General features: G+C 41.6%; 1 protein-coding gene across 17 annotated transcripts in view; it reads right to left on the bottom strand.

Moving 5' to 3' along the window:
• The window catches only part of EPB41 (erythrocyte membrane protein band 4.1), a 294,248-nt gene that overhangs the window by 211,302 nt on the left and 56,576 nt on the right, over positions 1-26,370 (bottom strand). For all 17 annotated transcript variants that reach the window (XM_073615541.1, XM_073615540.1, XM_073615552.1 and 14 more), the window contains exons 2-3: positions 3,825-4,284; positions 1-179 (exon numbers count right to left, since the gene is read on the bottom strand). The exon at positions 1-179 is cut by the window's left edge and continues 25 nt beyond it. In XM_073615541.1, the coding sequence (XP_073471642.1) occupies positions 1-179; positions 3,825-4,277 (632 nt within the window). In that variant the 5' untranslated portion in view covers positions 4,278-4,284. The remainder of the gene's footprint in view (positions 180-3,824; positions 4,285-26,370) is intronic.

Genomic DNA, 26,370 nt, shown 5'->3' with positions numbered 1-26,370 from the left:
TCATCAAGGAGAGAAACTTTGCAGCGCATGTTGGGTGATTTCTTGGCCACTTTCTGCAGGCTCTTTACTTCTGCATTAGCTTTGTCAGACTCTCGCTCCTTGTTACCTTTAGCAGTTGCCTCCCTTTCCTCAAGATCCACGTCTTGATCTTGATCGTCCTTTCTGTCTTCTTGAGCAGGCTAAAAAATTGATAAAAAAGAAGACCATGCCTAGTACAAAAACCAACATCTAAATAGTAAACAAGAGCTGGATAATGGGAAACCAAATGACCATAAAAATATAGCTAAATGTAGCTGGTGAACGCCAGAATTTAACCACTTAAGGACCAGCCTCGTTTTGGATTTTAGGTGTTTACATGTTTAAAACAGGTTTTTCTGCTAGAAAATTACATAGAACCCCCAAACATTATATATGGTTTTTCTTCTAACACCCTAGAGAATAAAATGGCGGTCATTGCAATACTTTTTTTTGCACCGTATTTGCGCAGCGGTCTAAAAAGCGCACTTTTTTTGGAAAAAATTAACTTTTTTGAATAAAAAAATAAGACAACAGTAAAGTTAGCCCAATTTTTTTTATATTGTGAAATATAATGTTACGCCAAGTAAATTGATACCCAACATGTCACGTTTGAAAATTGCGCCCGCTCGTGGAATGGCGTCAAACTTTTACCCTCAAAAATCTCGATAGGCGACGTTTAAAAAATTCTACAGGTTGCATATTTTGCAGTACAGAGGAGGTCTAGGGCTAGAATTATTGCTCTCGCTCTATCGGTCGCGGCGATACCTCACATGTGTGGTTTGACCACCGTTTTCATATGCGGGCGCTACTCGCGTATGCGTACGCTTCTGCGAGCGAGCTTGTCGGGACGGGGGGGGGGGGGGGGGGGGTTTAAAAAATTTTTTTTTTATTTTTATTATTTATTTTACAATATTTTATTTATTTTTACACTGTTTTTTAAAAAAATTTAAACATCCCTTGTAATAGAAAAAAGCACGGCAGGACCTCTTAAATATGAGATCTGGGGTCAAAAAGACCTCAGATCTCATATTTACACTAAAATGCAATAAAAAAAAAAAAGTCATTTAGAAAAATTACATTTGAAAAAAATGTGCCTTTAAGAGGCGTGGACGGAAGTGACGTTTTGACGTCGCTTCCGCCCAGCAGTGTCATGGAGATGAGTGAGCTCCATCTTAGCCTCACTTGTCTCCAGACACACCACAGGATAGGACGCAATCGCCTCCGCCGCTACCGACGGCTCCGGTAAGCGGCGGAGGGCACCGGATCGCGGCGGGAGCCCCTCTCCCGCCACCGATAAAAGTGATCTCGCGGTGAATCCGCCGCAGGGACCACTTTTATCTGAAAGCCGGCCGCCGCACGAAAATGGGGATACCGGGGTTATGGCAGCTAGCTGCTGCCATAACAACGATATCCCCGTTCAAAGTTTGGACGTATATAGTCGTGCGGCGGTCTTGAAGTGGTTAAAAATACTGTTAGTTACAGCACCAAAGTCCCCGTAAAAATATAGCTGATGTCTAGGTTTTCAGATGGGGGACATCCAAGTTAACCGCCTCAGCCCCAGACCATTTGGCTGGCCAAAGACCAGAGCACTTTTTCCGATTCGGCACTGCGTCGCTTTAACAATTGCGCAGTCGTGCAGCATTGCACCCAAACAAAATTGATGTCCTTTTTTTCCCCATAAATAGAGCTTTCTTTTGGTGGTATTTGATCACCTCTGCGGTTTTTATTTTTTGTGCTATAAAGAAAAAAATAGCGACAATTTTGAAAAAAAAACGCATTTTTTAAAAACTTTTTGCTATATTAAATATCCCCAAAAAAATGTATAAAAAAAATTTTTTTTTTCTTCAGTTTAGGCCGATATGTATTCTTCTACATATTTTTGGTAAAAAAAAAAAAAAAAAAAATGCAATAAGCGTTTATTGATTGGTTTGCGCAAAAGTTATAGCGTCTACAAAATAGGGGATAGTTTTAATGGCATTTTTATTAATCTTTTTTTTTTTTACTAGTAACGGCGGCAATCAGCAATTTTTATCACGAATGCAACATTATAGCAGACATGTCGGACAATTTTAACACATTTTTGGGACCATTGGCATTAATACGGCGATCAGTGCGATTAAGAATGCATTGATTACTGTAAAAAGGTCACTGGCAGAGATGGGGTTAACAGTAGAGGGCAGTAAAGGGGTTAATGTGTGTCCTAGTTTGTGTTCTAACTGAAGAGGGATGGGGACTGTGCAGGGAAGCTAACAGATCGCTGTGTTCATACTCTGTATGAACAGACGATCTGCCAGTTCTCCCCTCAGAGAACCGGAAACTGTGTGTGTGTGTGCACACACACACACAGTTTCCGGTTCTCCATGTGCCCTGAGCAATCGCAGGAGCCCAGCGGTCTCGAACACCGCCGGGCTCCTGCGATTGCTCGGGGCACATGGAGAACCGGAAACTGTGGCCACTCGCATTGGCACGGGGAGCGAGCGGGTGGCCACAGGGCGAAGCGACGTTACATAAGGTTGTTTAGCCCAGCCATGCCGTTCTGCGGTGGCTGGTCGGCATGTGATTAAAAGAGAAAAGCTAGAAAGATGGAAGACTGTAATAAGAAACTAAACTGCAGCTCAATCTTCTAGACTTCACCATGCTAGTTATCTAGTATGACAGTTCTAACACACTGACACGGATAGATGACTAAAATGTTGCCCAAACATCTTCAGATATGTATGTACAATTGTATATAAACTGCTGGGGCTTTATAAAAACCCATTTAACATAACAAATACCTTTTTTCCCTGTTTTATAAAGTGATCATATTCCCTCTGTTCTCAGCTTCATAAGAGCTGGGGGGGGGGGGGGGGGGGGGGAGAAGCAGCTGCACACTGAGCTTCCCAGTGAATAGCTGTGCAGCAGGGGCATGTCAAGACAAGTCTGATCATTGGAGGAGAGTACACCCAGTTCCCAGCATAGCTGGAGAACTGACTACAGTGTGCTCTCATGCTTAGTGTGGTCAGCTTTTAATAGGAAAGCAAGGGAACTGGCAGGAACACGAGAGATTTCACATAAAAGAATGAAAGAAAAAGGTGCAGTAAATAGCCATGTCCGTAAATATTAAGGGAACAAAAAAGGAGGGAGGGTGCTACTAGGGTAATACCCAAACATAACGGACTTTAAAAACCAGGAAACAATGGAGAAGGAGAACAGCATAAACAAATAATTTTATTGAAAAATATACACTATCAGAAAGGGGTAAAAGAATCGTAGCACATATGCATCTGTTTCTAGTGCAGTGAGCCCTTGTTTTAAAACATCTGTTTTAAACAAATGTGTCTATGTATTAATCGTGATTTTAATGGCATTGTATCCTATTTCAGATAGAGAAATTTGTTCTCTTATCTGTCTCGTCTTTGAACCTTGGTCGTGTCCTGAAGAAGCCTAACGGCGAAACGCGTAGACGCACAAGGGCTCACTGTACTAGAAACACAGATGTATATGTGCTATGATTCTTTTACCCCTTTCTGATGTTAATGTTTATAGTGTATATTTTTCAATAAAATTATTTGTTTATACTGTTCTCCTTCTCCATTGTTTCCTGGCCTTTAAAGTCCGTCATGTTTGGGTATTACCCAGTAGTACCGTCCCTCCTTTTTTGTTCACATAAAGGAAGAAATACAAGAGAACAGGATATTTTCTCATAAAAGTACATGGTGCAGCAGTCACATATCAGGAATATGAAGTGTTGGGGGGTAACAAACGCTTTAAGTTAGCATTTATTGAATATGCTTCTTTCAAAAAGCTTCACTATTTCTCCTCACCTGGGTTTCTGCACTGCTTAGGGAATGGAGATCCAAAGATGGATCAGTTCTAAGTTCTGGTTCTGGAGCTGCAATAGGGGCCTTCAGAAAAACCTCATCTTCCAGCTGCTCCCCTAAACCTTCATCCACGTCCTTCTGGTCTCCGTCGGCCTTCTCCTCTGGCTGCTTACTGTCCTTCCCTTCTTCAGTCACCTGAGACTTTTGCTTCTTCAGAAAAGATGAGAAGAGTCGAGATAGGCCCTTTCCTTCAGAATTTCTCTCCTTGCTTTTGCGGGTGCTTGGAGATGCAGTAGAAGGTGAACCCTGTGATTGCTCAGTGTCCTGCTTCTCCTCAGTATTTGCGTCCTCGGAATTTGTTTTGCAAGGCCCAGCCTCCTCCTGTTCCTTTCCTTCCGGTTTTTGGTCCTTAGGAGGGCTTTCTGCCTCAGCCACTAAACTTTTCTCTGTTGTCATTTTGACACTGTAAAAACAATGAATGCAGCATTATTAGCATTAACATAAATATTAGTTTACATAACCAGCACAATGAAAACGGAAATCAACAGAATTAAAAAAAAAAAAAAAAAAATCCTTCAAAATGCCAACCATGGTTTAATATAGTGGGGCTGATTCATGAAATCTGAGGCAACAGGAGAGATGTCCATCTCCCAGTAAACAAACTGGTTTTAGAGGGCAGGGTCGGGGTCAACTGGAATAAAAAGTTGGAGGAGTCAGAACAATAAGTTTTCTAAATGCATGTTGGGGGTGAACTAGAAGGTAGCTAGTATATACCCCCCCCCACCCCCCACAGTTTCACTATACTTAAGCACTGCTGGGCAAACAGTGAGTTAAAAAACAGTTAGCGTATACACACACATAATATTATATTTCAGGGTTTGTGTAAAACCCAGTCGACTGAAAATGTATTGGCCAATGTTTGCACATATCGCCCTATCAGCAAAGACAATTGGGATAACATTTTACACTCCGTTTGATTCCTCCTTCCTGATGCATTATAAAGACTGCTGAAGGACTGAAAGATTGCAGCTTTCAATAAAACTGTTTTTAAAAAAACTCCACAGAGTATATTAAACCAGTATTTGTATGTATAGGGATATGGAAAAAAGACAAACAGACTAAAAGACTGTTCCAAACCCGAAAATATGAACTTTCAAGATCTCAGTGAAGCAGCTGCCACAAGCCTGGTGCACTGAAGTCTACCAAGTCCCAAATGAATTGCTGATGGATGTAAAAAGCTTAGATATAATAAATAAATATAATATATATAACATCTTTGTACGAATTACATTATTGGACGATTAGATAGAACAGGCAGAGGTTGCATATTTCTGTCTGTGTACAAAGTAAGGCTGTCCATGTCACATGATATTTGTGCAATTGTTTATTAAACATATTTTCAGAAAAAAATACTAAGAATTTTGGTACATACAAACACAATATAATACCCATTTTTGTGGCATAAAAAAAAATAAATTAAATTAAATTTAAAAAAAAAAAGAAGGATGGGGCTGAGACAAATGAATAGATACCATACCAAACATGTCAAGCCTTAGGCCTTATGCACAATGGACATTATAAAAACCCCAGTAGCGTCAGCTGTAGAAAGCTGTAGCTGTAAAATTAGTTTTGCAGCGTTTTTGCAGTAATGTTTTTCAGTGGTTTTTTTAGCTTTTTGTTAGCAAAGCCACACTCTTACAAAAGCTATTAGCTCAAAAATGTTGATAAATGCTGAACAGCTGCGTTTTTCAGCTTTTATCGGTTAGAGCATTTTTACAGCTGAAAAACTCCTCTCAAAACCCACTAGCTCTGGGCGTTTTTTCCAGCCGGAAAAAGCCCCCGACAAAAAACAGTGATAACAGCCTATGTGTGCATGGACACATAGGATTAACATGCTGGGGAGTTTATTGGCTGCAGAAAAAAATGCCTGAAGCCAAAACCAGCAGCTGTAAAAACGTCCAGTGTGCATGAGGCCTTAAAATTGCGTGCACCTGTGAAATGGACAAAAATTATGGCAGCCAAAACTGTCCATAAGCAATGCTTTGAAAGTTTTTACAGGTTATCAATTTAGAGTTAAAGTGATTGTAAACCTCAGATATCAAATATGAACAAAACATATCCCCCTGAAGCGTGTACTTGTCTCAATTAAGAGTACCAAGTGTCATTTATGTCCAATGCCCCATTCCTCTGCTGTAGGTATAAGTCACTTCTGTCAAGTTTTCCTGACGCCAAGAGAAAAATTGTGAGGGGGAGGGATCTCCAGTCGATTGACAGCCTCAGCTCTGTTCCTGTGTGCTGTGTAAAGAGGGGTGTGTGTCTCTTCCCTCCAATCAGCTCTCAGAGCTCCCCACACCCTGATTTTTTTTAAAGCGGAGAGATCCTGTGTAAATGATGCACTTTGGATGGCTATAGATAAACAGGTACAACTTATGTATAAAGGATTTGTTTCATCTCTGTGTATCACCTAAGGCTAGTCACTTCACTAGGTAGATGTAAGGGTTTACAACCACTTTAACTATGAATTATGACCCTATATTTATTGCTCGTACTCTTATGCTTTGCGGTGATACTTCACATGTGTGGCACAATTGCCGTTTACATACACAAGTGTACCCCACATGTGCGTTTGCATTCGTATATATGAGCAGGATGACAAGGAGTGCTTTTAAAGGCTCGTTTGGCTGTACTTCTGTGGATTACAAGATTGCAGTTTGTTTTGCACTCCTATGACCCGTTTTCAGCACAGAGTGGACTGAAGTCTGCTCTGTGCTGACGTCATAGAGTCGGTCCAGGCTCAGACATCATCATGACCATAGAGTCGGGATTCGCCCAAATCCCTAGACCGACACACGGCTCAGCCGGGCCTCTCCCGTCCTCTCCACAGGGGCAGAGCAGAGAGCTGACTGATAGCCAGCAGCTCTCTACTCATGGAGCTGTGAGAACAGAGCGATCGGCGGTGTTCGATCGCTCAGTTGTCAGTGTAGAGACACCGGATCGATGCTGCATCCACCTAGGTCAGTGTGAATCTTAAAAAAATAAATAAAAAATACCAATACTTATCTTTTATGTTTTTATTGTTTTACATTTTTTTAGTTCATTTTCACATTTTACTTTATTGCAATCACCAGGGGATGAATAAGCCCCCCTATGTGATACCATGCATGGGCAGGTGACCAATCCACCTTACAGAGACATGAGGGGTCTAAAAGAACACCAATGTCTTCCACTGCCCTCCACTAGAGCTAATTAGGCACAGATATTGCACAATTACCATCTTTCCTGGCTACATTAACCAGACAGCTCTGAAACCAGAAGTGAGCCATGAGCTTGTTTTAACCCCTTGAATACCAGGTTGTTTATAAACGTACCTTGGCAGACAATGGGTTAAAGTGACAGGTTAATTACAGCAGTGATTACATATGACATAGGTTATAAAATGGTTTAAGAACTATAAGGCCTCGTTTACACAGGCATACTTAAGCATACAACTGTGTGAGGGCCATGTTTGCCTGCACGGGATACAAAAGGTGTTCTGTGCATCTGCATGCAGACAGTCTCATTAATGTCAACTGGGACACAGCCACTCTTCCCAATTTCTAGATTGTAAGCTCCAATGAGCAGAGGCCTCTGATTCCTCCTGTATTATAACTGTACTGTCTGTCCTCATGTTGTAAAGCGCTGCACAAACTGTTGGCGCTATATAAATCCTGTAGAATAATAATTTGACATCCCTGTGGGTGTGATATGTGTTCCCAAATGCAGTGTGAGCTCGGGGACATGCACCTTCACCCACATGGATGTCAAATTGTGAGCAGTGGCTGTATCCATATTGATATTAATGGAACTGTTTGCACCTAACACCTGTGAATCCCATGTGGGCCAACACAGCTCTCTCACACGGGTGTGTGCTTCAGTATGCCAGAGTGAATGGCCGGGTCAGTGGTAAAGCGCCCCTAATTTTAGCGGCGCTTTACCATCGTTTTAGCGGTGCTTTTCGGCCGCTAGCAGGTGAAAAAGGGTTAAAAAAAAAAAAATTTTTTTTAAAAGGGTTAAAAGCTCCCGCAAAGCGCCGTTGCTAAATACAGCGCTCCCACACCGCCCCAAAGATTCTGCTTGCAGCACCTTTTTTCCTGTCCTGCAAGTGTACTGCCCCAGTGTGAAAGCACTCTGGCTTTCACACTGGGGTTGCAGAAGAGGCAGATAACAGGCACTTTTCAGGTGCTGTTTTTAGCCTGTAAAATGCCTCAGTGTGAAAGTGGCCCAAGTCTGCAGAGTGTGATGTGCCAAGTTGTTACGAATTGTTTTTGAAATAACTGTTGCAACATTTTTATTTTATTTTTTTCAAGATAAAGGGCTCTAGACCAATATGAGAATGATACTGTTGTGTATGCAAATAAAAATACAAGCATGAAGACTGAAAACTTTTCAGCCTTAACGCTGGCCATCTGATGTCAGCAGGCCCAGGGGATTCAACAGTGTCCCTCAAGTGACAATAGCATACTCCTTTGCTTCCCCCTGGCAGTTACAAGTACATAAAATCTTTTACCCACAAAGCATACGAAATATCATTCATCTTTGTTTAGATAACAGAAAAAGTCTGTTGTATATTCCTGCACATCAGAGGATTAGGATGGTAAGGATAAGTGGTCATTTCCTATGAAGATGGGCCACACTACCGAACATTTTCCTGTCTCCACCCTAATGATGCAAGTAAGTCTGTATTTTTATACCATATTTATTAAACATTCTATTACCCATTACATAAATCAGGCTTACTTCCTGTAGGATTGTCAACTGGCCTTTTTGTTTTTTTAAACTGAAGGGAAATGAATAAAGTTAGCTTATTAATCACCATTAACAAAATTACTTTTACTCTAACTGGACTACAAAAAAAAAAAAAACAGGTAAAAATTTGGTTGCTGTGAGCAACAGTTTGGATTTTCATGATTCGGTCTTCATAAATGTGATCCATTGAGTTGACTGATTAAAGCATGTTTGGTATTAAGCTTCACTATATACATTTTTTTTAAGCAAAGACATTTGTGAATCTATTGCAAAATTTCTTACCTGTAGATCCTGCCAGTAGCAGCACTTCCTGTTGCGGGTAGACTATGCTAAACCACTGCCTCAAAATTAATAAACAAGCAGAGTTATCAGCCTGCTGTTGGGCTGCAATCAAGTCTATCAAACTGGCAGGCCAAATAACTGAAGGAGCCAACATGGCAGGCTAACAAAACTGCTATTTGTAGTGGCATAGCATTGTATGGCTACAACAGGAAGTGCTCTTACTGGTAGGGTCTCCAGATAAGAAACCTTGCAATAGAAAAATCGCTTACAAATTTGCTTATGAAAATTGTACACATAGGCATGACGACAAACATACTGAAAAATATAGTTTTAATGTTTACATACTTTAACCTACATAAAAGTAGACCTGACTAAAGTGAAGATTTGCCATTTTATTAGGGAAATTTTTCTTCGTATGTGAGGGTGCCCAGACACTCGTGCCTACAGCCTCATAGCTGTATATCTGCAGTGTTATATGCAGTAGGAGTCCTTTCACACTTGTGTTACAATGACTTCCTGATGACGCCAGTATGGCGTAACGTACGTCAGAGCAGGAATTTATCATTTCTGGGTCCCATATGCGACTTCCTTATTACTACCATATCCAGAACGAGGCGTGAATCGCACGCCGTTAAGAGTCTGATATATCAATTCGCACATGCTGTAGACACCTTGGTGCCGGGCCTGGCATAGTCACACGTGTCTGCAAAATTTTGTTACCTTTTAAACCGAATTCCAATAAAACATACTACACCATAAGAGCTCTCTTTCTTTGGTGGAAAACCTTTCCATAACCTCGGTTGTTGACAGAGGAAGTCCCACAGTGGAGAGACGTCTCATTCAGGATCTTGCTTGATTTATCTTACAAAGAGCATTTTGACCTACCTTAAAAAGTGGTCAAACACCTCTGGCGAGTTGCCATCCACCTTTGAAGAATCGTGGTGAAGTCTTTGAAGAACTGTCTAATCAGAAGAATCCATTCATTTTTATGGTGTTGGGATTGTCACATTTGGACTTTTCATACGGGTTTGCGATTTCATGATTTATAACTATTGATTTTGATGTTGTATTCACCACAGGATTCATAGTGTCAACACCTTTACTTTTTGCTTCAGTGTGTATATAATTATATATTCTTAAAGGGGCAGCTACCTCACTAAATTACTACCCAGGCGGATCTGAATGGAAGCTCAGTGTTGGTCTATAGGCAGGTGGATGTACTATGTGTTGATCTAATAGCATTATGTCAATTTATATTTTATTACCTCTGAGTCTGTCTAGGTCCCATTCTTTTCCATTTTTGGACCTAAGCGTGGCTTATTGAAGGTAATAGGATGTAAACAGATGCACATTTCATTACATCTGCCTGCCCATAGGTCTAACATGGGTACATTAAGCTACATAGTTACATAGTAGGTGAGGTTGAAAAAAGACACATTAAGTCCAACCTATGTGTGTGTGATTATATGTCAGTATTACATTGTATATCCCTGTATGTTGTGGTCGTTCAGGTGCTTATCTAATAGTTTTTTGAAACTACCGATGCCCCCTGCTGAGACCACCGCCTGTGGAAAGGAATTCCACATCCTTGCCACTCTTACAGTAAAGAGCCCTCTACGCAGTTTAAGGTTAAACCTCTTTTTTTCTAATTTTAATGAGTGGCCACATGTCTCAAACTCCCCTTCGCAAAAAGTTTTATCCCTATTGTGGGGTCACCAGTATGGCATTTGTAAATTAAAATCATATCCCCTCTCAAGCGTCTCTTCTCCAGAGAGAATAAGTTCAGTGCTCGCAACCCTTCGTCATAACCAATATCCTCCAGTTCCTTTATTAGTTTTGTTGCCCTTCTTTGTACTGGCTCCATTTTCAGTACATCCTTCCTGAGGACTGGTGCCGAGAACTGGACAGCATACTCCAGGTGCAGCCGGACCAGAGTCCGGTAGAGTGGGAGAATTATCGCTTTATCCCTGGAGTAAATCCCTTTTTTAATGCATACCAATATTCTGTTTGCTTTGTTAGCAGCAGCTTGGCATTCCATGCCATTGCTGAGCCCATCATCTACTGCATTCATACGTTTGCCACCCAAATCCATTATTTTACATTTTTCTACATTAACCAGTTCCATACCGCGCCATAGTAATATGACAGCGGCAGGAACCCTCCCTTCAGGTGGACGTCATATGACGGCGTGTGCTTCTCGCCGCCCAGGGGCCTGCAGCGTGGCGATCGGGGACGAGGCGTGTCCCTCGGACACAGCCCATCCCTGATCAGGGTAAAGAGCCAATTTATAAAATTGGCTCTTTAGCATGTGACCAGCTGTGTCCAATAACAGCCGGTCAGTTTGAAGAGGTTCAGCGTGCACACAGCTCATGCGCGCCCCCTGGGATCAGGTACGAGGCTCGTCCCTTGGACAAAGCCCAGCCCCGATCAGGATAAAGAGCCAATTAAATTGGCACTTTACCGCTTGACCGGCGGTGTCGAATCACAACCGGTCACAATTGTAAACAAACCCGAGTGTAACAGCTGTTGCTGGGTTCTCCTCCTCACACACCGATCCAGTGCGAGGAGAAAATCGGAACAGTGAGTTGCAGTGTTACTGTTCATTATTACTGTGCCCATATTGCCCCCCTCGAATAAAGAATACCTGTCACCCCCATCAAGAGTACCCATCACCCCCATCAAGAGTACCTGAGTACCTGTCACCCCCATCAGGAGTACCCGTCACCCCCATCAAGAGTACCTGAGTACCTGCCGCCCCGTCTGAGTACCTGTCCCATAAGCCCAGCCGTGCCTGACGTGCAGTCAATTTCTAGCTGATGTACAGCCCATTAGTCCCTGTCGTGCAGCCCTGTCACACAGCCACCATGTCCAGAAGAGTATACACTCCAGAAGAGGCATACCAAATACTAAGCCTGACTGATGAGAGCAGTGGGGAGCTCTCATCACCCCAGTACAGTTCTGATTCTAGTTCCAATTCTGGTTCGCAATACAAGCCCCCCGAAGGCAGTTCATCCAAATTGGAGAAGGAAGTAGTCAATCCAAAAAGACGACGGTCTGAACACCAGGCGGTTACCAGCAGCGCCAGAGACCCCAATGGCCAATTAGCAAATGCCAACGGCGCTAGACCCCAGGAGGAGAGGCCCAGTACAAGCGCTGCTAGACCCCAGGAGGAAAGGCCCAGTAAAAGCGCTGGAATTCCACGCCAAAGAAGTAGGGCCCAAACCCATCTTCAAGATGCCTTGGCAAACCTATTGTGGCGGCCTTCTAGCACAGGGTCAGCCACAATCCCCCTTTCACAGCACAGCCAGGTGTGTAGGCCAACACCGAAGGTTTCTCTGAAATTGATTTTATTTTTAAATTTATTTTTCCATGATGAGTTACTTCAAAGCATTGTTTGCCAAACAAATCTTTTTGCCCGTCAGTACATAGAAAACAACCCCAACTCATGCTATGCCCGCCCTTGTTTTTAGGCCTTACGCTAAATATGGGGCTTACAAAAAAAAACAAAAAAAAAACCTGCATGCATATTTGTCTACCAACCCCATCCACCACATGGCAATTTTTTCAGCTGTGATGTCCAGGTCCCGTTATGACATGATCATTCGGTTCCTGCATTTCTGCATTACAGTGTTAACTCGCATGCGCCCCCCCCCCCCCCCCCCACAATCATTCGGACTTTGATAAATTGTATAAAATTCGCCCCCTAATTGATTTTTTTAATAAGAGGTTTGCCGAACTTTACATCGCTGACCAGAACATCTCTGTGGACAAATCCCTGGTCTATTTCACAGGCCGGCTGGGAATCAAGCAGTATATCCCTAGTAAGAGGGCGAGGTACGGATTGAAGCTCAACAAACTCTGTGAAAGCTCCTCCGGATATGTGAATACCTTTCGTGTGTACGAAGGCAAAAGACTCTCAGCTCCAGCCCCCCCCCCCCCCGAGTCTCCAACATACATGGGAATAAGCGGGAAAATTGTCTGGGAGTTGGCATTCTCACTCCTCCAAAAGGGGTTTCACAGTTACATGGACAATTACTACACCAATTTGACCCTTTTTCTCCACCTATACACGAAGAAAACTTTGGCCTGCGGTACAGCAAGAAAAAACAGGAAAGGCCTCCCACAGAGTCTAGTCACCACAAGGCTACAAAGGGGGGGGGGGTGTGTGAATCAGCAAGCCTGAGGAACGAGGAAGTGTTGGCCGTGAAGCGGAGGGATAAGAAAGATGTTTACATCATGTCCACCATCCACGATGACAGCTCGGTGGAACTTCACAGAAGACGTGGTCCCATTCAAAAGCCTTGCTGTATCAATGAATACAATAAGTTCATGGGGGGGGGGTTTAAACGATCAAAGGCTGCAGCCCTATCTTTCAACACAAAAGTCCCTCTTCTGGTATAAAAAAAGTCGCAATATACCTTTTCCATTTGGCCATTTATAATGCATATGTCACTTATCAAAAATCAACAGAAATGCCCAACCCCTTTATCAAATTTATAGAAAATATTGTCACTGCTCTGATCTATCAGCAAGGCTCCCCCCTAGAAAGCATTCCCGCGGATTGTGTCAGCAGACTAAATGAGCGCCATTTTCCTGAAAATATTCCACCATCAGCAACCGGAAGACGCCAAAAAAGATATCGGGTGTGCAGCAAAAGAGGAGTTAGGAAAGACACCAGTTTCCATTGTCCCTCCCAATCTGGCCTATGCATCGGAGAATGCTTCCAGCGCTATCACACGTTCATAAACTATTAGTCCAAATTTCTAATAGACTGCCATTTCCCCGGTTTCAATTTCTGTGCTGATTATTTCCCTGGTGCCTCAACTCAACTGACCCTGGCCTGTTTATCAAACTATGCCTCTGTCTGCATTGTTTATCCACCATGTTTCTGCCTTTCATGTGAACTGACCCTGGACAATCGACTATGCCTCTGCCTGCCGTCTGCATTGTTTATCCGCCATGTTTCTGCCTTTCACGTGAACTGACCCTGGACTATCGCCTATGCCTCTGCCTACCGTCTATTTCTGCCTTTTACCTACACTGACCTCAGCTTGTTGACCATGTTTTTGCCTGCCCCTTGGACTGATCTTTCACCCACCTACACAGGGGTCTCACATATGTAAGGGGCTCCAGAATAGCGTTCTGAGTTTAGAAAACCAGTTTTTGGTTTTCTCTTGTATTGCAATTCCCAAAACAGGGTCTGGTTGTCCGGAGGCTTCAGAGATTTGGTGGGAGAAGCCTCTACCTCTGTCCCCATTCTTCCCTGACCAAGGCCCTAAACTTGATGGTCCTGTCTGCTGCCTGGACCAATACTTTGACTGTGCTGACAATAACTACCTGCACTGACCCAGGACTTTTCATGGACCATGTGCCTGTTGCCTGGACCAATACTTTGGCTGCACTCACCATATCTCTGCCTGCTGCCTGTACTATGGACAGTATTCCTGCCTGCTGCATGGATGATCCTTTCGCTGCTGACGACATCCCTGCCTGCTACCTGGACCGATGCTCTCCTCTGTGGACCACTGCACTGCTAAAACCGCAGGTAATCTTATCTTTACTCGGAAGAATGTATTTTGGTTTGTAATTGGTATGTACAGTACATGCTATGGGTTAGAAATATGAAGGGCCTTCAACAATGTGATAGGTTGGCAGGAATCTGTGTGTGTAATTTATGCTCCTAGAACGCCTGGAGGTGCTACTTGAGTGTTGGGCCTCTGTATGTGGCCAGGCTATGTAAAAGTCTCACACATGTGGTATTGCCATACTTAGGAGGAGTAGCAGAATGTATTTTGGGGTGTCATTTTTGCTATGTACATGCTGTGTGTTGGAAACATCTTATAAATGGACAACTTTGTGTATAAAAATTGCCTTTTCATTTTTTGCCCACATTTTCCAAAAACTTCTGGGAAAAAATGAACAAACGACTCACTATGCCTCATAGATTATACGTTGGGGTGTTAGCTTTCCAAAATGGGGTCATTTCGTGGGCATTTCCATTGTCCTGGTGCTCCATCAAAAGTGTGATAGGTTGTCATCAAATGAGATGTGTAATTTCTGCTACTAGAATGCCTGGAGGTGCTACTTGCATGTTGGGCCTCTGTATGTGGTCAGGCTGTGTAAAAGTCTTACACATGTGGTATCGCTATACTCAGGAGCAGTAACAGAATGTATTTTGGGGTGTCATTGTAAGTATGCATGTGCTGTGTGAGAGAACTATTATGACAATTTTTTTTATAAATTCCTAATTTTCCCAAGAATTGTGGGAAAAAATTACAACTTCAAAAAAACTCACCACGCCTCTTATTATTATTATTATACGAGATTTATATAGCGCCAACAGTTTACGCAGCGCTTTACAATGTATAAGGGTGACAACACAATTACAGTACAGTTCAATACAAAAGGTACAGGAGGGCCCTGCTCGTAGAGCTTACATTCTAAAGGGAGGGGGTGGTGGTACAAAAAGGTAATAGCTGCAAAGAATGTTACTAAATACTTACTCTTACTAAATACCTTGGAATATCTACTTTCCAAAAAGCGGTCATTTGGGGTATTTGTAATTTCCTGGCTTGTTAGGGTCTCAAGAAATGATAGGCCATCAAGCGTGATCAATTTTCAATGATTTGCACCATAGCTTGTAGACTAACTTTCACAGAGACCAAATATACACTAATTTTGGTTATTTTTTACTAAAGATCTGTAGCAGTATAAATTTTGACCCAAATTTATGAAGAAAAAATTACTTCTTTGCAAAATTTTAAGATAGAAATTTTGAAAAAAAAAAAAACACTTTTAGTTTCTCTTTTTTTGCTTATATTGCAAAAAATAAAAAAAACCCAGCAGTGATTAAATACCACCAAAAGAGAGCTCAGTTTGGGAGAAAAAAAAAAAATGATAAAAAATTTGTTTGGATACAATGTAGCATGACTGAGTAATTGTTATTCAAAGTGTGAAAGCGCTGAAAGCTGAAAATTGGTCTGGGCAGGAAGGGTGTATAAATGCCCTGTACTGAAGTGGTTAAACCTCATTTGCCATGTAGTTGCCCACCTCATTAATTTGTTCAGATCTTCTTGCAAGGTTAACACATCCTGCGGAGAAGTTATTGCCCTGCTTAGCTTAGTATCGTCCACAAATAGAGATTGAACTGTTTACCCTATACTCCAGGTCATTTATAGACAAACTAAATAGGACTGGTCCCAGCACAGAACCCTGTAGGGCCCTACTACCCACCCCTGACCATTACGAGTATTCCCCATTTATCACCACCCGCTGAACTCGCCCTTGTAGCCAGTTTTCAAACCATGTACTCACCCTATGGTCCATGCCAACGGACCTTTTTTTGTAAAGTAAATGTTTATGGGGAACTCTGTCAAATGCTTTTGCAAAATCCAGATACACCACATCTACGAGCCTTCCAGATGACCAAAAAAACCAAACAAACAGTCAGCGCAAAACCTAATGACTACTCACAGCAGCTGAACACTAAAGGCAAATATATAAACCCTTCAGAACTATGTAGATAAATCAGTGCAGCGCTAAATTAATAACTAAAAACAATTATTGAATCAGAATACAATAAATGAAAGTTCATAGGTTCGTGTGTTGAAACTCTTATGTAGATAGAGAGGCACACAGACGTCAATGGTGATAAAGGGTGCTTCATGCAAAAGTTTGGGGTGCTCCTTGATCCGTGCTCACACCATATGTTTAGCCAAACTGCTCACCTTGTTTATTAGACCCCTGAGCTAACAGGAAGGTCATAAGAGCTTTCACCACCCCTGGTGGTAATGGTAAACTTGTGGATGGAAGCTGGGCACCTCTCGAACTCCTGCAGATAAGCCTTTTGATTCTCCCGTAGCAACCATCATATATTGTTTACCCAAATTACATAAAAATAGTACCAATCCACCTGGCCGCCCCATAGTCAATGGTATAGACTCAGTCTCTTCTAGACTGGGTCAATACATTGACTCTTTCTTACAACCTTTGGTTACGGGAACCCGTTCCTTCATTAAGGATACCAAACACATCATCCAAATTCTAGAAGCCCTTTCCTTTTCTTCTTCTTGTTTGCTAATAACAGCGGACGTGAGTTCCCTCTATACGATTATCAGTCATGAAGATGCGTTAGCATCAGTCCGATGGGCCTTCAGAACATCTGATCTGACCAGAACACAAAAAAATTATATCTTAGATTGTCTTAAGTTTTGCTTATCAAAAAATTATTTTTGGTACAATAAACGCTTTTTTCTGCAAACCAGGGAGTTGCGATGGGTGCCCGCTTCGCTCCCAGTGTTGCCAATTTATTTATGGCACACTGGGAGGAAGAGTTTATCTATAAGAACACACCCCCTGAGCTTAAATGTTACCAGCGTTATATTGACGACATCATTATGGTGTGGGATGGTAATAGATCGAACTTGGATGTCTTTATGCGAAAACTTGATGAGAACAATAGAAATATTGTTCTCTCCTGGAATATAGATAAAGCTCATGTTACCTTTTTGGATCTAGACATTTTCTTGAAAGATAATCAGTTGGAGTTAAAAAATCATTTTAAGCCTACGGACCGCAATGCGTACATACCCCTTGGAGTTGTCACCATCTCCAATGGTTGTGTAATATTCCCAAGGGGCAATTTGTACGGATCAGGCGGAACTGTACGCATGAGCATCATTACCTTGAACAATCTGAGGTTCTGTCTGCCCGTTTTATCCAAAAGGGTTATAACAAAACCGATATTGATAAACATATTGAGACTGTTCGAAATTTAGAGAGAAAGTCATTAGTATCCAATGGCCCGAGGGCCAAATGTGAGGGTGTGGGCAATATTAGAATGATTTTGGACTACAATGTGCAATATAAAAAATTTGAAAAAATAGTCCGAAAATATTGGCCCATTCTCAGACAGGATAAAACTTTGGGCCCTGTACTCCCGGAATACCCCAGTTTGTCTATAAGAGGGCTCCGTCCTTAAGAGATAAATTGGCTCCGGGGGTAATTGATCCACCTCTCTCTTGTGTAAATAGGATTTCGAACATTATGACAGGTTTCTATGCATGTGGGCGATGCCCACCATGTAAACAAACCAAGGGCAACATTAAAAAACGCAAAGAGTTTGTAGCTACAGCTACAAAAAAGGTCTATCAAATTAGGGATTTCATTACTTGCTCAACATCAGGAGTTGTCTATATCATGGAATGCGAATGTGGCCTACAATATGTAGGCAGAACATCGAGGTCCCTTCATATTCGTATTGGTGAACATATCACCAATATCAAGAAGGGCCTAGATTCTCACAATGTCTCCAAACATTTTAAATTTTTCCACAAACGCAGCCCTGTTAAACTAAAGTTCTGGGAGTGGAAAAAGTAACACCCCATTGGAGGGGCGGCAATTTCATAAGACAATTGAGCCGCCGCGAGTCTTTTTGGATATATGAAACACATGTGGGAGTACCTACGGGGCTCAATGTCGAGTTTGATTTGAATTGTTTTATTTCTGATCGTTAGTTTTTTTTTTTTTTTTTATATATATATTTTTTGATTTTTTTTAATTTTTTTAATTTTTTTTTTTTTAGTTGTTAAGTGCTTTATTTAACTGGTGTCTGGTATTTTTGGGAGATTGTAAAAGGTGGCCGTGGTGACTAATTAAGATTTTTTAACAATTAATTCATATTATTTTTAGCAATATATTTTTCTTGTTATTAGATTCCATCTTTGAAGTATTATGTGCAATTTTTGATGCCTGTTTTTGGGACAGCATGGGTGACCACAGATCATGTGGGCATTAATAATAACTTCTTAGTCTTAGGGAGTCCTTGTCCAGGCTGGTTCCCTGGGTGACTCCTTTTTTAATATCTTATGTTTAAATTATATAGAATTGAATGGCATTTGGTTTGCAGTATCGATGTGGTGTGTGCCCAGCCCCCTCCTCTTAGGTTGCTGTGACAACCACACATGCCTTAGGCTATATGCGTACTCCGCCCTGGGAAGGTGGGATATTATGATGATGACCGGCGTGCGATGTGCCGCTTTGCGGACGTCACGCCGGATCACCATGGCAACAGGCAAACATGCCTTAGTTTTGTTTATACTTCCCTTAGGTGGGAGGTACCCTTTGAGGTGGTTGATCATGTGATCCGCCGTCACGCCGACACGTTGTCGTGTCATTATGGCGAAATGACCACTAGGAGTTACAACCTACTAAACTCCTCCCATGTCTGAGCGGTGCGCTCCGATAGGATGCTCACCGCTCACTAGTTTAATTACCCAGTCGGATTACCATGCATGCTCTGCGCCGCATGACGCGCCTTATAGATTACCATGGTAACCTTTTTAGATATCCTTCGTATTAGAGAGTGGAGCGTCCTGATTGGACGCTTACCGCTCGGTTTGTAATTACACAGGTGAGTGTGATAAGGGGCTTTCTATTTAAACTATAGTGGCATTGTGAGACTCTACTATCGCTGAGGAAGTCCTATGGACGATACGCGTGCGAGAGTTCATCTTAATGTCACTACGGCCACCTTATCAGCTTTGCTGTCATCAGTCCTTTTATGCTTTATACCCTAGCACTTGGTCTAAGTGCTTTTTATGTGAGTACCCATCTTATATTAAATGATACCTTTATACAAATCATACAGAGAGCACTAGATTGTTTCTTTATATTATATGTTGCTACGGGAGAATCAAAAGGCTTATCTGCAGGAGTTCGAGAGGTGCCCAGCTTCCATCCACAAGTTTACCATTACCACCAGGGGTGGTGAAAGCTCTTATGACCTTCCTGTTAGCTCAGGGGTCTAATAAACAAGGTGAGCAGTTTGGCTAAACATATGGTGTGAGCACGGATCAAGGAGCACCCCAAACTTTTGCATGAAGCACCCTTTATCACCATTGACGTCTGTGTGCCTCTCTATCTACATAAGAGTTTCAACACACGAACCTATGAACTTTTCATTTATTGTATTCTGATTCAATAATTGTTTTTAGTTATTAATTTAGCGCTGCACTGATTTATCTACATACTTCCAGATGGCAACTCACCTCCTCAGAAGCTTAATAGATTGGTTTGGCAAGAACGATTCTTCATGAATCCATGACGATTACTGCTAATACCGTTTCCATTACTAAAATCTTATATATAGTCCCTTATGCCCTACAAGAGCTTCCATACTATTGATGTTAGGCTAACTGGTCTGTAATTCCCAGGGATTTATTTTGGGCCCTTTTTAAATATTGGTGCTACATTGGCTTTATTCCAATCCGCTGGTACCATTCCAGTCAGTAGACTGTCAGTAAAAATTAGGAACAATGGTCTGGCAATTACCTAAGATCCGGTCCCAGTAATTTATTAATGTTAAGTTTCCCAAGTCTAATTCTAATTCTGTCCTCTGTTAGCCATGAGGGTGTTTCCTGTGATGTGTCACGAGGATAAACACTGCAGTTTTGGTTACTGAAGCCCCCCAATTCCCTCGTGAAGGCTGGGGAGAAGAATAAATTCAATACCTTTGCCATCTCCCCATCCTTTGTAACCAGATGTCCTTCATCATTCTCTATTGAGTCAATATGGTCTGTCCTGCCTTTTTTACTGTTTACATACCTAAAGAATTTCTTGGGATTTTTTTTTGTGCTCCTCCGCTATGTGTCTTTCGTGTGCTATCTTAGTCACCTTAACTGCACCCTTACATTTCTTGTAGCATTCTTTATAAAGTCTGAATGCTGATGCTGATCCCTCAACCTTGTATTTTTTGAAAGCCTTCTCTTTTGCTTTATATGCATTTTTACATTGGAGTTAAGCCATCCAGGACATTTGTTCGCGCTTTTAAATGTATTACCCAATGAGATGCACTGGCTAATGCCCTTATAGCGAACCCATATTTCCTTTTTGTTCTTTGTTCCTAAGATTTTATCCCAATTTATACCTTCTAGCAAGGTTCGTAGTTTAGGGAAGTTGGCTCTTTTGAAATTCAGTGTCTTTGTATTTCCCTTAGGTTTCCTACTTGTGTGATTTATACTGAAACCAATTGACTTTTGACCACGGTTTCCTAAATTGCTGTGAAATTTGTGAAGGAGGAACACCTGAATGGGCACAGATGTCATCTGACACCTGAGTCATTCTGATTGCATGGACACCACCTGTGTAAAAGAACCCTTAGGCACTGCTCCCTCTGGGTGCTAGCCTCAAGGGATTTGGAATGAGATTTGAGGATATCACTACTGTAAACACCCATTGTCTTTCTTGGTGGAGGCTCTCACTAGAGGAAGCCCTGTCCCTACAAAGATGGCCATCAACATACACAGACAGTACAGATCAAGGGATGGTAGTTCAGTAACCAGGGAACATCAGCTGCAGGCAGATCACAGGAAACATGGATGACTACTACTGTGCCCTCTACCTGTTATGAGCACAACTTCCAAAGTTTAGTTGCCCAAGTTTTTTTTTTTTTTTGCTTGCTTCCCTTCATTTTTATGGTTAATTGTAATGTAGCCCAAACAGTGTAAATGCAGAAATCTGCAATGTGAAGCCAAGAACTTTTTACCTGGCTCCTTTAAATTTTCAGATTGAGCTGAGTGGTGCCAATAGGGCCACCTGTGGCTAGAATTTTGGCCGAGCAGGAATTAGCCAAAATTTGATCTGTGCATGTCCAGCATAGGACTCTAAAAGCGGCCTTCGGTTTTAGCAGCTTACAAACAGCAATGGATTGTTACACTAGTATCCTACCAAGCTACCAAGATTCTGCTTCCATAGAAAGTAGGGGGGGGGGGGGGGGAGTGATTTCAGTGCCCTTTGCTGTAAACTTGAAGAATGAATTTCTCTAAAATGCCTATAGATACAGAAGTAATAAAGTATTATTAAAACCCATTCACACTTCTTCATTCTTGTGTGTTAAGGAAACCCATTTACTTTTGGGTGGAACTTTGCTTTAAAGTGATTAAGACCTTTCTAAGGCAGGTAGTGAAGTACAAGTACCCTGTTCCTCTGTACAGCCATGGGCAAAAGTTTTGAGAATGACACAAATATTCATTGTCACAAAGTCTGCTACCTCAGTGTTTTTAGATTTTTGTCAGCTGTTACTGTGATGTACTGAAGTATAATTACAAGCATTTCATAGGTGTCAAAGGCTTTTATTGACAATTACATAAAGTCTATGCAAAGAGTCAATATTTGTAGTGTTGACCCTTCTTTTTGGGGACCTCTGCAATAAACCCTGGCATGCTGTCAATCAACTTCTGGGCCACATCCTGACTGATGGAAGCCCATTCTTGCATAATCAACGCTTAGAGTTTGCCAGACTTTGTGGTGGTGGTGGTGGTGGGGGGGGGGGGACCACAAGTTCTCAATGGGATTAAAGTCTGGGGAGTTTCCTGGCCATGAACCCAAAATTTCAATGTTTTGTTCCCCAAGCCACTTAGTTATCACTTTTGCCTTATGGCAAGGTGCTCAATCACGCTGTAAAAGGTATTGTTCCTCACCAAACTGTTCTTAGATGGTTGGGAGAAGTTGCTCTTGGAGGAAGTTTTTGTACTATTCTTTTTTTATGGCTGTGTTCTTAGGCAAAATTATGAGTGAGCCCACACCCTTGGCTGAGAAGCAACCCCACACATGAATGGTCTTAGGATGCTTTACTGTTGGCATGACACAGGACTGATGGTAGCGCTCACCTTTTCTTCTCCAGACAAGGTTTTTTTCTGGACGCTCCAAACAATCGGAAAGAGAAAATGACTTTCCCTCAGTCCTCAGAAGTCCAATCCCTGTACCTTTTGCAGAACATCAGTCTGTCCCTGATTTTTCCTGGAGTAAAGTGGCTTCTTTGTTGCCCTTCTTGACCCCAGGCCATTCTCCAAAAGTCTTCGCCTCACTGTGCATGCAGATGCACTCACACCTTCTGCTGCCTTTCCTGAGCAAGTTCTGTACTGGTGGTGCCCCGATCCCATAGCTGCGGTCCTGACACTTCCCGGACTTTCTTGGGCGCCCTGAAGCCTTCTTCACAAAGGCAGTGGTAATGTTTTTAAATGGGATTAAGGTCAGGGCAAAGAGGGACTTTGCAATTAACTGCAATTCATCTGATCACTCTTCATAACATTCTGGTGTTTATGCAAATTGCCATCATAAAAACTGAGGCAGCAGACTTTGTGAAAATTAATATTTGTGTCATTCTTAAAACTTTTGGCCATGGCTACAAGATTCCAAATCCGGTAAGAAAAAGCCCTACAAGCTTCAGCACTGCTATAGCCCACTTAAAGTGGAACCTTAAATTAAAAATAAAAATGTGTGAACAGGCAGGATTTTTAATACTGGGGAGATATGTCTCGTCTGCATTAAAATTTCTTACCTCCCTGCCTGCACTATACACTGAACTGCACACCTGCAGCTCAGTCTATAATTTCGGTATCTGTCGAGAAGAATGAACTCCGGAGAAGATGTCAGTCATCGGTGAGGGACTGCATCACTGGAAATGAAGTGAATATAGTTCCACTTTAAAGCGGAACTAAAAAGGCAAAAAGTTAAAAATTGCGAACACTTATTGCAGAAGTCATTAATATGCAATAAAATACACTTACCGGCTTGTTCACAATACCCTCTTCTAGAGTATACACAGAGTTGTGAAAGTGTGCCAGGATTACTGCGCTCCTGCATATGCACAGGAGCGACATCATCCTGCGCCAGTCAATCAAGACATCCGAAGACCGAAACCCAGAAGATGCCAGTGAGAAGATGCAGGCACCAGCGAGGAATCTCACGGGCATTGGACCACTGGAGCATAGGTGAGTATTTATGCCTTTAGTACTATTTTAAGCTCTCGTGTTTAGAAGTTGAACTAACAGGAGTAGGACTTAATAGTGATATCAAACCCTCTGTTTTTTATTTCTTATTTTAGAAGAGGAGGTTCATAGTTACTGAATAAGCGTAGTCCTCTTCTGAAAGGTCTCTTTCCTCCTGTAGCTAAAAGGTCCAATGTTCCTGGCTCCACATTTGCAGGTGCCTTTTTAGCAAGCCGTGGCTAATCAGAGTGATGAGTAAGCACGTCTGTGTGAAACGTGTGTCCACTGAGCACCTTTTTTAGATTGATGTTTGTCATGTTCGCTTGATTTTATGGACTTTCAATAAATTCTCTTGATTTTACTTCCGGATGTGCCGCCATTCTTCTTCCTTTCCATTGGATTTCCCTGGCTGTGGTCTAAACAGGCACCCGGATCTCTTCAGCAGCTCATCAGATCCTCACAGGTGATCTTGAGCAGTGTGTTCCCAGCTCTCCCTCTCATCTGTGCTTTCTCCCTCTCCGAGCAGAGCTGTGTGCATCCATAAAACACACAGCACAAAAAGTAAACCACGGTTCTACACCCTCCTCCCCACAGTCTGACTGATGGCAGCAGGAGCCTATCACTCTGCTGCCCTCAGTGTCTGCTGAGGATCCAGACAGTTCATGGAGTGATGCAGATGGATTCTGCCCTGGACCCAGTGGCTGTGACAAGGACAGCAAATACATTTTTGGGGATGGCGGGGGGGTATAAAAGTACTGGGATTTTTGTACCCTAATGCAAAAAAAAAAGCAATAAAAAGCTTAGCATTTAGAACCATTTTAATTTGGCTTCACTTGAGCACAAGTTGAGAACCAATGAACAGTCTTGGGTCTAGGATACAAGGGATTTTAAAAGAGATCAGTTGTTTGGAACTGTTGTCACCTTTAAACTACAAACCAAACTGAGATTTAAGTTACTGGCAAAGATTTGCTTCAAGCTTTTCTCTATACACAGAGAAACGGAGGACCCCTACCATGCTAACATCCAAATATATATGTGTAAGGATTGAGAACCTCAAAAAAACAGGCGGACTTAGTGGGCACATAATGAGAGGAAACCTTGTTAAAAAGTTATAGATTTTATTACAAATAGGTTAAAAGAACATAGAGACATACAAGCAACACCCTATATGGACACAGTCAACAAATACCCAATAGCGGTGAATATAGAGGTTGGATCCTAAATAGAAGAGTTAGTACTCATAGGGTTATAACATATCTGAATAGAAAGGTCTGATTCAACATTGCCTCCACACTTGCTTGTCAAAGCATTTCACTAAATAGTAGCTTCCTCAGGACAGTACCGGGTAGGTGCTGATATAATTCAAAAATAAAAAAACAGAAATATATATATATATATATATATATATATATATATATATATATATATATATATATATATATATATATATATATATATATCACATTAATAAACACCTGTTTACTTAATGACTACTTTTATGCATATACAGATGTGATACTTATACTTAAAAATAAAAAGCAAAACAGAAAAATATATATCAGCACCTACCCAGTACTGTCCTGAGGAAGCTATTTAGTGAAACGCGTTGAAAAGCAAGTGTGGAGGCGATGTTGGATCAGACCTTTCTATTCAGATATAGGTTATATCCCTATGAGCACTAACTCTTCTATTAAGGATCCAACCTCTATATTTGCACTATTGGGTATTTGTTGACCGTGTCCATATAGGGTGTTGCTTGTCTCTATGTTCTTTAACCTATTTTTAATAAAATATAACTTTTTAACAAGGTTTCCTCTCATTATGTGAAGACAAAGTCCGCCTGTTTTTTGAGGTTCTCAATCTTTATATACAGACGGTTAGAGAATCATTTCTGAACCCTCCATTCGAGTTGAAAACTTGGCTCTGTGTAGAGGTAGCTATACAGGGCAAGTTACATAATAAGCAGATGTTCAAGCAAAACATAATAACTTTTTTTGCATTTCTTTGGTAACTCTATCCAAATTAACAAAAAATGTTAGGAGAGAGGGAAATAGCAAAGAGGCCTAACTTGCTAAAGTAGTAAACACTGTTTTTCAACAGATTTTGAAAGTCACAAGCTCAATAGGTGGGTGGTATGTTGCTATATCTATTATTTCCTTCAAGCTGTTTCTGTTGGCTTCCTGTTTATTAAATGCTAAAAAAAGGCAACAATCGGGTCTTGCAAGTACTTCATTTTTACAAGTGCATGTAAGCAATTCATTTTGAACCTTTATCAAAATATATTTTAAAAGTCTGCTCTTCCTAAAAACATATTGTTTAATTGTGTATGGACACACACAAAAAAAAAAGTGATAGAGAATATATTATATATATTCCCCGGGTTACAAACAAGATAGGGTCTGTAGGTTTGTTCTTAAGTTGAATCTGTTTGTAAGTCGGAACAGGTACATTTTTGAAGTGTAGCTCCAATCAGAAATAAACTTTTAAGCTTTTTGGATAGGGAAGGGTTAACACCCGTGTAACTTTTTTTGCTGTCTGTGCCTCTATTCAGAAGATTTCACCCCACTTTCCGTTCCAATGACAATTGGATTTGGAAAATTTTGGGTTGTTATGGAAACAAGCCTTGGTGATAAAGCATCAGTAGAGACACCTTTTTCCCCATAATAACTCTTACAGGAGAGAATTTCCCTTCCTAGGGTTAGATTTCCTCTCAC

The sequence above is a fragment of the Aquarana catesbeiana genome, linkage group LG02 (assembly GCF_042186555.1).
Source record: "Aquarana catesbeiana isolate 2022-GZ linkage group LG02, ASM4218655v1, whole genome shotgun sequence".
Classification (NCBI taxonomy): Eukaryota; Metazoa; Chordata; class Amphibia; order Anura; family Ranidae; genus Aquarana; species Aquarana catesbeiana.
Note: the sequence above shows the minus strand (reverse complement) of the source record. Positions and strands in the feature narration are given on the sequence as shown.